Source organism: Oncorhynchus clarkii, chromosome 17 (genome assembly GCF_045791955.1).
Source record: "Oncorhynchus clarkii lewisi isolate Uvic-CL-2024 chromosome 17, UVic_Ocla_1.0, whole genome shotgun sequence".
NCBI lineage: Eukaryota > Metazoa > Chordata > Actinopteri > Salmoniformes > Salmonidae > Oncorhynchus > Oncorhynchus clarkii.
In genome coordinates this window covers 40173398-40184990 of record NC_092163.1, presented here as the reverse complement: position 1 = coordinate 40184990, position 11593 = coordinate 40173398, and the positions used below count along the sequence as shown (strand labels likewise).

The window sequence follows — 11593 nt, the reverse complement described above, 5'->3', positions numbered from 1 at the left end:
AATACACAAATATAACTAATCTTATTTCTCTACATTTATGCACCTGTGTCTGTGTGTGTTTTGTTCTCTACTGTCCTCGTGCACTGCTGGTAGCTTTGTGTCAATCTAATGATCTTAATGTAATCCTTGACTAATGAGATTACAGAACACAGCTGTGATATTGTATAGGAGCAAGAGACTCTGAGCATCACTCTAACAAATCCAAACAGGACAACTACAAATGGCTACACTTGACCCATGAGACCAACAGGAGAAAAGGGAAAGCCAGTATGCTACCCAACAACACAACAAATGTGAAGCAGAGGTCTAAAGAATCACAGGTAGGCTTTAAAAGGATTGTCTTTTTTTTATTGCTTTTGAGGGAAATTCAACTGGTACATTAAAGCATCTGTTACTGTGCCTCAAAGTTAGTGAAAGAGGCCTAGATGTTCTCAGAGAACAGAACAGGCATACCATGCATTGAGGTAGAGATGCTGCAAGTGCAGAGAGGAAAAGAGTGTGTGATGTACCATTAATCGTTACAACTGTGTTGATCTACGAAATGTGCGCCATTTGTGCGTCCCTTTGATATTTTAAGTAGAAATTGTGCACCATTGCATTTTAATTCAATGAACTTCCCTTTAATATAGACCACATGGACAATTCAATACATCTTAAATATGACTAAAGACTTGCTAAAGTGCCAAAATTCAGCATTTTGTCATGGCCCTCCATACACCCTCTCTGACTTCTAGGAAGATTTTAACATACTTAACCTGAAAATGTATCGAAGTTTTCACCATCATGGTAAAGCCCTAGTTATTTTGTTACTTTCACAAAGTTATTTCTTAAGATAATTATTTATTTCATGTGATTAGTGATTCATTTACGCCTGTCCCTCATTTCAAGGTCAACCCTGTTACGTGACATGACCTCTCATTTTAATACGGTGAAACTATTCCTTTTTATTATTTTTCAAAATTAACGTTGAACATCTAGTAGTCAAGTCATAATGTAAAAGCAGGTCAGGTGGTTCTAGTCTCTCTGGCCATTTTCTGGTGTTTTGTAACACTGAGTGGGAGCAGCATAAGACATCAACCCTGCTACCCATAGATAGGCTAGAAATGTTGTAACTTTTCTTTGTATTTTTGTGAAGCTTGCATTCAATTGCCCCTCCCTGTTGCACACAACAAGCTTCCATTCCCCTTGTCACGAGGGGATTTATGGCTTATTTAAGAATTTGTCAACCCTGTTACAGTCAACCCTATTACGGTGTACCCTGTTACGGTCAACCCTAATACGGTCTACCCTGTTACGGTCAACCCTGTTACTTCATTTGTCACTTAATAGGCACTTACTGTACTACTTTATTTTATTTAACCTTTTGAAACGGGAAACCATTTTTTTTAATGAGGTTGAACATGCGCTCTTTATGACAGAACGTTAGAATTAGGTGAAATCAATGTGGGTTTTTTTTTATAGCAAGTTACACTTCTCAAAACATTTGTGAAATGACCCAACTGTGTAAGTTTAGCTACATTTTGTCAACTCAAAGGGCACGTTTTTCAACTTTAATTTGATGACCGCTGAACTAATAGTAAATTATGTGACGATATGTAAGACAGGAGGATATTAGTATTGTGTGTGTCTGTTGAGAGATGCACAGTCTGCATATGCCTCATATAAATCCCAGTGAAATTAGGCATCATATTTTTATGATGGTGTCAGATTGCACTAAGGAAACACTAATATTGTGCACCAAACACTTCCTCCCTGTGCAATAACTTGGGGAGAAGGTTAAGCAAAAAACAAATAAGGATGTGACAAAAAGGACACACCTGCAAACCTTCAGCAGATCAGACTACTTGCAGCTGTAGGCAATAGCTTCTGTCCCTCTCCTCACCCCTACCTGGGCTCGAACCAGGGACCATCTGCACACATCAACAACTGCGTCCCACGAAGCATCGTTATTCACTTCAAGGTCTCAGAGCGAGTGATGCCACGCTATTAGCGCGCACCACCGCTAACTAGCTAGCCATTTCACATCGGTTACACACACACACACAACACACACACACACAGGATTACCGAGGGGATTTATTGGTTCTTAATGGATTGGAAGTGCAGATTAATAATCAGGAGGGAAGCTGTTTTACACTTTACCCTTAGCTTACCTTTACAAGCTTCTACTTAACAGCCCTGCTGCTCACCCTGACAAACGTCATGCTACTAACCCCTTTACCTGCAAATTTCCCTGGAAAACCGCATTACCTAAGCATGAACAACAACTCCCAGACTCATAGTCAGTGTGTCACAGATAGTGAATGTTATCCATTATAGTTACTTTGTCCAAATGGAGTGCTATGCCTGTCTGCCTGCTGCTATGTCCTATAGCTTCTAGCCACCTCACTTACGTTTTCCTTTCTGTTGTTCTGCAGGTCTTCTATAAGGTATGATTGCTGCTTCAAGGTTACATTGAGCAATGGTGTGGCTCTTATCTCTCTCCTTGGTGCTGGCCACACTGTTTCACTGTTCACCTGGAAACATTATCAGGGCCACCTCCACCTCACCCTCATCCATCAACTATGACCATGTCCCACTCCCTTTATTCTCTAACTCCCTCAGCACCACCTCCAACATGGGTACAACAACCCCCAAGCTTACCACAACACAACAGACAGGGACAGACATCCTTCTGCCCGCCAGCGGTATGCAGGTGCCAGGAAACAGGATGACAAGTATGGAGGACTTAGATGGGGCATTGGTTGGCACATCATATGGCAGTGATGAGTCTATGGATGATAGTGGACTTGGGGACACAGATATAATAGAAAGTCAACAAGAGACAACTGCCAGCACACTTGTTATCAATTATGCGCCTGGAAATGAGGAGAAGAAAGCGAAGGAACTTGAAATGCATTCCTCCATCCCTACTTCTCTCTACCCCCCTCCCACGCCCCAAAAACAGACCCAAGACAGCGTCAGCACAGCAGGACCAGCTGGCTTACAAACGTCAGAGGATGTGCGTTCACCGGCCAAGAGCCCACTGACCAAGCTTACACTTAGAGCTACGTCTAAATTATCTTTGCCACCCATAGGGGACGATGACAGTGGACTCAATCTGGAACCTGCGTATTCTATTGTAGAGATCTCAAAACAATCGGAGCCAACTGTCAACTCGACATCAGAAATAAACAATTCTCCAAACCCATTAACTCATCACAGCTCCCACCAATCCCCTAAAGACACAATTACAGAGGCCACTCTCGAAGAAGAAGGGCTTGGAGCACTGGAGGAGAATGAGGAAGAAGATGTGGTTGTGTTAAAATACATTTTTGTGATTGACTCAGCGGTTCCCATAAGCAGAGACACTCGGGGAAAACTGTCCCACTCCTCCACCCTGTCATCAGCCAATCCCAAACAAGCACCCATTGTGACAGGACAGTTTCAAAAAGGTAAGAGTGGCACAAGAGTTGACTATTTTCTAATTCTGTTTATATTTCTAATTACTCACAAAATATCCAAGTGTTTCCTCTGCTATAAGTTCTATGTGTATGATTATTTTTATTTTCAGAAAAGGAACAAACTCAATCCTTTCCTGACATACAATCAACTGAGTTGCCGGCACAATCGTCACCTGACGTGAAACACATAATCCATCAACATGAAGAAAACAGTAAATGGTCCTTTTTGTTGTTGTTCTAAGTCGGGCAATTTCTCTTTCTCTTAATATGCTTTCTATATTACTTGATGAGATTATAAACTATTCTATTTTTCTCACACACCTTCCTCACTTTCTCAGCAAAGGGTCAACTCTGGCCTGCGCCCTCTGTCCGCTACGGTGTGTTTGGTCCCGTAACACATCAGAACCTGAATGGAGGCCCCTGTGTGCTGGGTCTTGGCAGCTGCGTGTTCCCTACTGGCACCAACGGCACTCTCCTTCTTTGGGAGGACCTGAGCCGCACACTGGCCTTCGCCTGGGAGCTCCACGTCTATGGCTCTGCTGGACTCTTCCTGCTGCTGTCCTGTGTGGCTGTGTTGGGAATGGTTGGACGGTCTAATATGCTTCACCCCCTCTGTGATGTACTAACCCTGGCCAATAGGCTGTTGCTGCTGACCGGGGCTCTGCGTGCTGTCCTCCTCCTCACTGACCCGTATGGCACACGCCGGATCCTGTCTCGGCCGGTCCTCACTGCCCTCTATAATCTGCCTCTGCTGCTGCTGCTGTGGGCACAGGTTGCCCTGGCAATGATTCTGCTGTCCCCAACGATGCAGCGCCCTCGTGTGGTGGGAAGTCTGGCAGTCTTACACTGTACCCTGCTGCTGGCAGCCGACCTGCTCTCCCCAACACTGTCCCATGCCTTTCCTTTGGTTCTACAGAGCCTCTCTCTCTGCTGGGGCCTGACTCTCTGCCTGGGCATTCTCACTCAGTCACTCTCCCACCTGCAGCCCTTCTCCAAGACTCCCATACACCAGTGGGGGGCCCCTCAGAGGATTGAGGAGCGGGCAAGACGCGTGACGGCAGTGTGTGCCCTCCTAGGGGTGCTGTGCTCCGGCCTGCAGATCTACAGCCTGCTTTGGCTCTATGGGCTGCTGGGGGACTGGAGGCGCTTTGGCTGGGGCTGGTGGCTGGGGCAGTTCTGGGCACGGGTGCTGGAGCTGTTCTGGGGCTTCTCTATGCTGGTGCTGGGTTCCTGGGTGTTCTGGACCCCTCGGAGGAGCCGTGCCAGGAGCGACCATGGCCAAGGGATGCCAGAGAGATCATCGTTTTGGAAAATCCTGCGGATAGGGCCTTTCAGGAGTTTTGAGAAAAACTGGGCAGAGCTCATACCGAAAAACTGGGCGGGGCAGCATCACTCGGGAGCAGACAGTGACTCCATACGTGTCTATGACAATCCCCCCACCACACACAGCTTGAGGGACACCATGTCACCATCTCATCACAAGGGTGGAGAACCCACTACCAGCAGCAGCGGTGATACCCACCTACTGTGGCAGCGGGTGGGTGAGCGCGAGTGCATCCTCTCCCTCATAGAGTTTGACATGCTCCCCCAGTCGCCGATCAACCTCAGCCGCAGCATCGACAATGCGCTCCACAATGACAATGGACACCTGCTAGGGGTAGGCAGCCTCTTCACAGCCCCACCTTCTTCCACCTGGACCCACCAAGCTGGTGCTGACACTGACACCTCACTGGCGGACAGTGAGATCACGCCACTCTCTCTCACCTCTCCCACCTCTCCCACCTCTAATGTTGGCTGTAGGTGGGAGGTGGAGGCTGGTTCCAGGCCTGCAACTTCTGATCATTTCAGAGCAAACCGGCAGGCACTGCCTGAGGCAGAGCCTAAGTTAGAGCCACAGCTACAGCCGGACCCACAGCCGCAGCTACAGCCGGACCCACAGCCGCAGCTACAGCTGGACCCACAGCCTCAGCTACAGCCGGACCCACAGCCGCAGCTACAGCCAGACCCACATCCGCAGCTACAGCCGGACCCACAGCCGCAGCTACAGCCGGACCCACAGCCGCAGCTACAGCCGGACCCACAGCCGCAGCTACAGCCGGACCCCCAGCCGCAGCCGGACCCCCAGCCACAGCTACAGCCGGACCCCCAGCCACAGCTACAGCCGGACCCCCAGCCACAGCTACAGCCGGACCCCCAGCTACAGCCACTGGAGGCTTCTGATAACCAGATCCTTCAGCCATCTCCAAACCCTGAAACACCAGGAGGATGTTCCAGACAATGATATATACATGTCTATTGTTCCAAACAAGGTGAAGAAGCCAGGGCTCCCTCAGGAGGATGACTGGTCCAGTGTGGGCTGCAGTGATGATGTTACAGATCTATGAGCTGACCGTGACGTCATCATCACCTCATCGAAATGCCCATGTCACTTCATATCAGTACAAAAGGACTTGAGTGGTTCCACAGTGAACACTTGGCCAGGGAACAGCACCACTCATCAGAAGTTTAATAAAGTAATATATAAGATATAAACATATTCAGTGTTGTTTATCAGCTCTCTATGTTAAATTCACTTACTGTACTTTAACTCGATGTTCTCTTAATAAATATTTCAGTTAAAGAAGTCTACTTATTACTCTTTTTTTGTATTATAAAGTTATAATGTTCATTGTGATGTTTTTACCATCTCATTATGAATTTCAGTAAAAGAGTACGATTAAGATCACTGTATTGGTCAATTGCACACAAAGGCCAACCCGAAATTTGATTTCTGCTTTTAACCCAACCCCTACGAAGGAAACACATACTGTACAGGTTTTGGAGAGGTGCGGGGTCTGCCACACTGGGCTCCAACATCAATTAGGAAAGCGGTTTAAAGGTGGGGCAACTTCTAGCAGAGCCCTCAGTCTGTTCATACAAACTAGCTTGATTACACCAAATTTTGTGTGCGCCAGCATGTGAAAAACGATGACAAGTGGGATGTCGTGGAGACATCCTTTATTGTACTCTATGGTGACAGCGACACTGAGCTCTGTTCTAAGCCGGACCCACAAGACTCAAGCATTCCCGTGCCAAAAGATGCCAAAATTGAATGTCCATTCCGGGAGGCTTACAGTTGGTAATAAAGTCCAACTGAGAAGTGTAGGCCTTGGTAGCACCAACGATGAATCGGCCGAATCTAACAGCATTAAGACTCAAAACGGATCGCTGACATTTGCATTTGAGGCTGGTTATCAGGCCGACCAACCTGCATCTCAAGGTAAGTCACAAGGCCACATGTTTTTTCACGAAAATAATTGTGTTCCAAATGAAGGGGCAATCTGGAATTGATACATGAGCTTCGACCCCATCAGAACCAACAATATATGCTTGTTTTACTCAATTTGTTTGTAAATCATGTAGCCTAATACTAAAATGTTGTAAAGCTTCAACACCTGGTTAGAACTATCATTTTGATCTCATGGATGGTCAGTCATTAGATGGATGGTCAGCCATATTATTCTTGTCACTAAGTATTTTTTATTTAGATGTTTTAAATGTGGGACACTTGAAAAAGAGATGATGCATCTCAAGAGTTTCTCCTGCTAAATTTCAAATAAATAACGTTAGAAAAATGTATTTTCGAAGTGTCACCCACAACTGGTTACATTTAAAAAAAAACTTTGTTTGGAATTAACTTCCTGCAATTCTACATACAGTATTTTGCCATGGGCAGTTTTATAGCTAATCTCATGGTATTATACACATTTTGCTATGAGGCAGAGAGAAAATGGTGCAGTTTAAAGCAAATTTCCTCCAATTCTACACATTTTGCCAGGGCTTAAGACCCGACATCCAGGGGGCCCTCAACGGATGTGTTCATATGCTATCTGGGGGGGAGGGCCCTGCTATCTGGGGATCTCTCAGAGGTCGGGAACCCAGGCACAGGAGGCCCCACGGCACGTGCCCTATGTGCCTGTTTGGTAATCCAGCCCTGGTCCCTTGCCATACCTCAGCTGTTTACCAAGAAAGTGGCATGGTGCCACACTTTGTTGTTTGAATCACAGATTGCCCCTTTAAAGAAGGAAAATGTTTGAGCCTTGACAGATCCTGTTTATTCGTTTTCTTTCCCAGAATGGCACCAGTTGGATGCTAAACTCCAGGGCATGGGGCCATCAGTAACAGCAGCAAAGCAATGACCTTTAAGGTCAAAGGGGGAGAGCTCCACATTATATATATATAATATATATTAAACACTGATCTAGCTGATGCAGGTAAATTCTGAGTCCCAAATGAGTTGGGGGTGAGTCTGAGGTATTTCTGTCTTGTGCAGGTGATGGGTCTCCTGTTCTTCCCCTGTTCCGGATGCCAACTCACTGTGGCTTCTCTGTGAATAGGTCACGCAGAGATGTGATGTTTGTTGTACCATACCAAGGCTGCCATGTCACACAACAGGTGACGTTTCCTCCATGGAAGCTCACTAACTTTTACTTATTTAAAAAATGAGCCTCTATTCACATTGGTCATTATACCACATTCACAGGACTGGCATAATGCCACTCAAATGCTTTATTCTATGTCCGGCCACTGCTTCTGTAGCCACCGTATACATATTATTCGCGGCAAAGTTGCTTCCTGATTAGTCATGTCTCTGGTCCCGTTCGCTTGGGTCAAACGAAAACATTAGAATGATTAGTTGTGCCAAATAATGCCTCCCACAATGCAGACGATGGCCACTTGTTGCAGCTGGTGAGGAGCAGCAAGTCGACTGCAGTCAAAACATCATGACCTTTGATCCCATGATTGTTGTAAAGTTCACGTAGGCGCAAGTCAGACCATTTTTATCCCCATAGTCCAACAAACTCCGAAAGATGTTGGTCACCGACTTGACAAAAGGGATCCACTTGAACGCTCCCATTCTCCAGAGTAAGAGTAAGTGATGATCACCAGTTTACAGTGGTGGAAAAAGTACCCAATTGGCATACTTGGGTAAAATTAAAGATACTTTAATAGAAAATGACTCAAGTAAAAATTAAAGTCACCCAGTAAAATACTACTTGAGTAAAAATGTTAACGTATTTGGTTGTAAATATATCAAAAGTAATTGTATTTGATAAAATACACATAAGTAAATGCTATATATAATTTAAAGTTCCTTATATTAAGAAAGCCAGACAGCGAGATTGTCTTTTTTTTATTTTAGTTGTTTTATTTTTGGATAGCTGGGGACACTAACACTCAGACATAATTTACAAATTAATAATTTGTCTTTAGGGGCTCCTGAATGGCGCAGTGGTCTAAGGCACTGCATTTCAGTGCTAAAGGTGTCACTACAGACCTTGGTTCAATTCCAGCCTGTATCACAACTGGCCGTTATTGTCTTTTTTATTTTATTTGTTTTATTTCTGGATAGCCGGTTGTGATACAGGCTGCGCAATTGTCCCAGCGTCGTCCGGGTTTGGCCAGGGAAGGCCGTCATTGTAAATAAGAATTTGTTCTTAACTGACTTGCCTAGTTAAATAAAGCGCCCGCCACAGCGCATTCTCTTGGTGAATTTGACAATTTTTCCCTAAGCATTCGAAATGTAACAAGTGCACATTGTCTTTAGGAATGTTGTGGAGTAAAAATATTAATATTAATATGAATAGGTTTAATACTCACCACTGCATCCTGTATCAGAATGTCGGCTACTAAAGTACCATAGATCACTTCCTTATTCCCCTTTTGTTTATAAAGCTCCAAACAAAGCTCCCTCACTTCACTTTTAAAATGTACAAATATGAGACACCAAACCCGTTCACAGGGATGGTTAACTCTCCAGGTTCCACTGGTCCGTAGCCTACCGATCTAGGTAGATCGGCTTTCAGTGTTGATGCAAGCCATTCTTGGAATTGTCTGCAGAACTCCTTGCAACTTGATTACCTGTTGCCGCCAAAGGTCGGCGATTACAGTTTTTTCCCACTGCTTACACACAAAATCTTTTCATGTCACACGATTTTTGAGACCTCTCACTCAAAGTGCAAAACTACACACCAAATATCCAAAACCATAAGCTATTTCTCAGCCTTTGACTCCGTTGTCAATTGCATAAAACACTTTTTTCAAAACACTACACACAATTCTCTACCTAAAACACAAAAATCTAACAGGAAGTGACTTTTCCAAACACAACCAATCAAAATGCTACACTTATTCACCAGGTCACACACACACCCCTCACATGTGCAAACACTAATAGCTTAACGGATCACTAACCAATCACTGCTTTACTGTAGTATAGGCCTACACATAGGTCAAAGGTCAGATGACCTGTTTTGAACAATGGATGCCAACAATGGACAGAGAACAAGAGGAGTAGGAGGGAGAGGAAGAAGAGGACGAGGGCAAAGAAGAGAAGGAAGGAGAGCCATCTCTGATGAGATTAGGGCAACACTTGTTGATCATGTGATCAACCACGGTTTGACCATGAGAGAGGCTGGACTGAGAGTCCAGCCCAACTTGAGTCGATTTACAGTGGCTTCCATAATTCGAACCTTCAGAAATGAGAACAGGTATGCAACTATCTAATGACTTTTTTAGCATTACAGTAATGTACTGTAAAATTTCACCTTTATTCACAAATATGTATGACTGCATAGTATTGCAAAAACATTTGTAACTCTAAGCCATCAATTTACTGCATTGCATTGAATGAACGAGGTTGGTTATCATGCTGTACTACATTTTTTTGTACATTGTTTACAGTTCCTATGCTGAACACATACTGTGTTTGAATTCTGTACAGAGTGGAAAGGCAAAGACATCATGGAGGACAAGGACTCTTGTTTACAGATGTACAAGAGACTGCAATTATAAATATGGTTTTGGCCAACAATGCAATTAGGATTCGAGAGATAAGAGAGCATATCTTGAATAATGACACCATATTTAACAACATCAATGCTGTAAGCCTGTCGACCATACAACGCATCCTCCAACGGCACAGAGTGACGATGAAACAACTTTACAAGGTGCCATTTGAGAGAAACTCTGACTGAGTCAAGAATATGCAACATGACATTGTAGAGGTATGTATGCAACACTACTTCCAGTACTTCAGACATACCATATTTACTCATCTGTATATCCTTTTGTCTGTTACAGAGAGTATTGGAGCTGGATGCCCATGTAATTCGCCATGAATTTACTTATGTGGATGAGGTTGGCTTCAACCTCACCAAACCCAGGCACCGCGGAAGAAATGTAATAGGACAGAGGGCAATTACCAATGTCCCTGGACAGCACGGGGGTAATGTGTGCTGCCATCACTCAAAACAGGGTCCTCCATCACAATGCCACACTGGGTCCGTACAACACCGGCCATATGCTCACTTTTCTGGATGCAATTTACACAATGCTTGTCCCTGATCCAGATCAGGAACCTGCTAGATTTGTGGTTTTATGGGACAATGTTAGTTTTCACTGGGCTGTTCTGGTCCAAAACTGGTTTGCCACCCATCCACAATTTGTAGTTTTGTACCTACCCCCATATTCACCTTTTCTAAATCCCATAGAGGAATTCTTCTCAGCCTGGCGCTGGAAAGTGTATGATCTCCAACCCTATGCCCGCATGCCGCTTCTCCAGGCAATGGAGGACGCATGTGGGAACATAGAGGTTGCCTCTGTCCAAGGTTGTTTTGCAAGAGAAAACATATCTTATGATGTGGACGAAGTATCGTGGCCAGACCCAGGCCGGAGAAGAGATGAAGCGTAGCTTAGCACTGGTGACTGTCCCCCCCCCCCCACCAATTCCTGGACTGACTGTCTACCCCCCCCCCCCCGGGACCCCACACACACAATTGTGTTCTTTACTGTATTCTAAAGAATATACATTTGGTTTACATATGTTTATGGTTTTGTTGTATGCTACTGTATACAACAGTAATGTTTGGCCTAATAAATATTTTCTGTTTCTACATTGCATTGGTGTTTACAGTGTACTTGTTACCCCTCTCAGCAGATTACTTTCACTGTAGAACATTGTATTGAAATGTAGATATAAGCCTATGAAAGACCAAAGAGCTTTAGATTTAGAACAACAGTGTTTACATGGTATATCCAAAAATGTACTATTATGAAAGCAGTGTTTGCCATTTGATGCAAATGCTTAATTCTGACATGTGTTTATGGCC

At 44.6% G+C, this 11593-nt stretch overlaps 1 protein-coding gene across 1 annotated transcript; it reads left to right on the top strand.

Annotated features, from left to right (window-relative positions):
* The first annotated feature begins 215 nt into the window (after positions 1–215).
* LOC139370819 (proline-rich transmembrane protein 3-like) lies at positions 216–6016 on the top strand. Its single transcript, XM_071110606.1, has 4 exons — positions 216–320; positions 2418–3434; positions 3554–3655; positions 3782–6016. The coding sequence occupies exons 2-4, from the start codon at positions 2462–2464 to the stop codon at positions 5722–5724; spliced, it is 3018 nt and encodes a 1005-aa protein (XP_070966707.1). The 5' UTR covers positions 216–320; positions 2418–2461; the 3' UTR covers positions 5725–6016.
* Positions 6017–11593: the final 5577 nt, after the last annotated feature.

Coding starts and splice junctions, on each gene's coding strand:
- LOC139370819 (XM_071110606.1), top strand. CDS start 2,462: ATGGTGTGGCTCTTATCTCTCTCCTTGGTGCTGGCCACACTGTTTCAC. Junction 3,435..3,553: donor GACAGGACAGTTTCAAAAAG/GTAAGAGTGGCA, acceptor TTTTATTTTCAG/AAAAGGAACAAACTCAATCC. Junction 3,656..3,781: donor CCATCAACATGAAGAAAACA/GTAAATGGTCCT, acceptor TCACTTTCTCAG/CAAAGGGTCAACTCTGGCCT.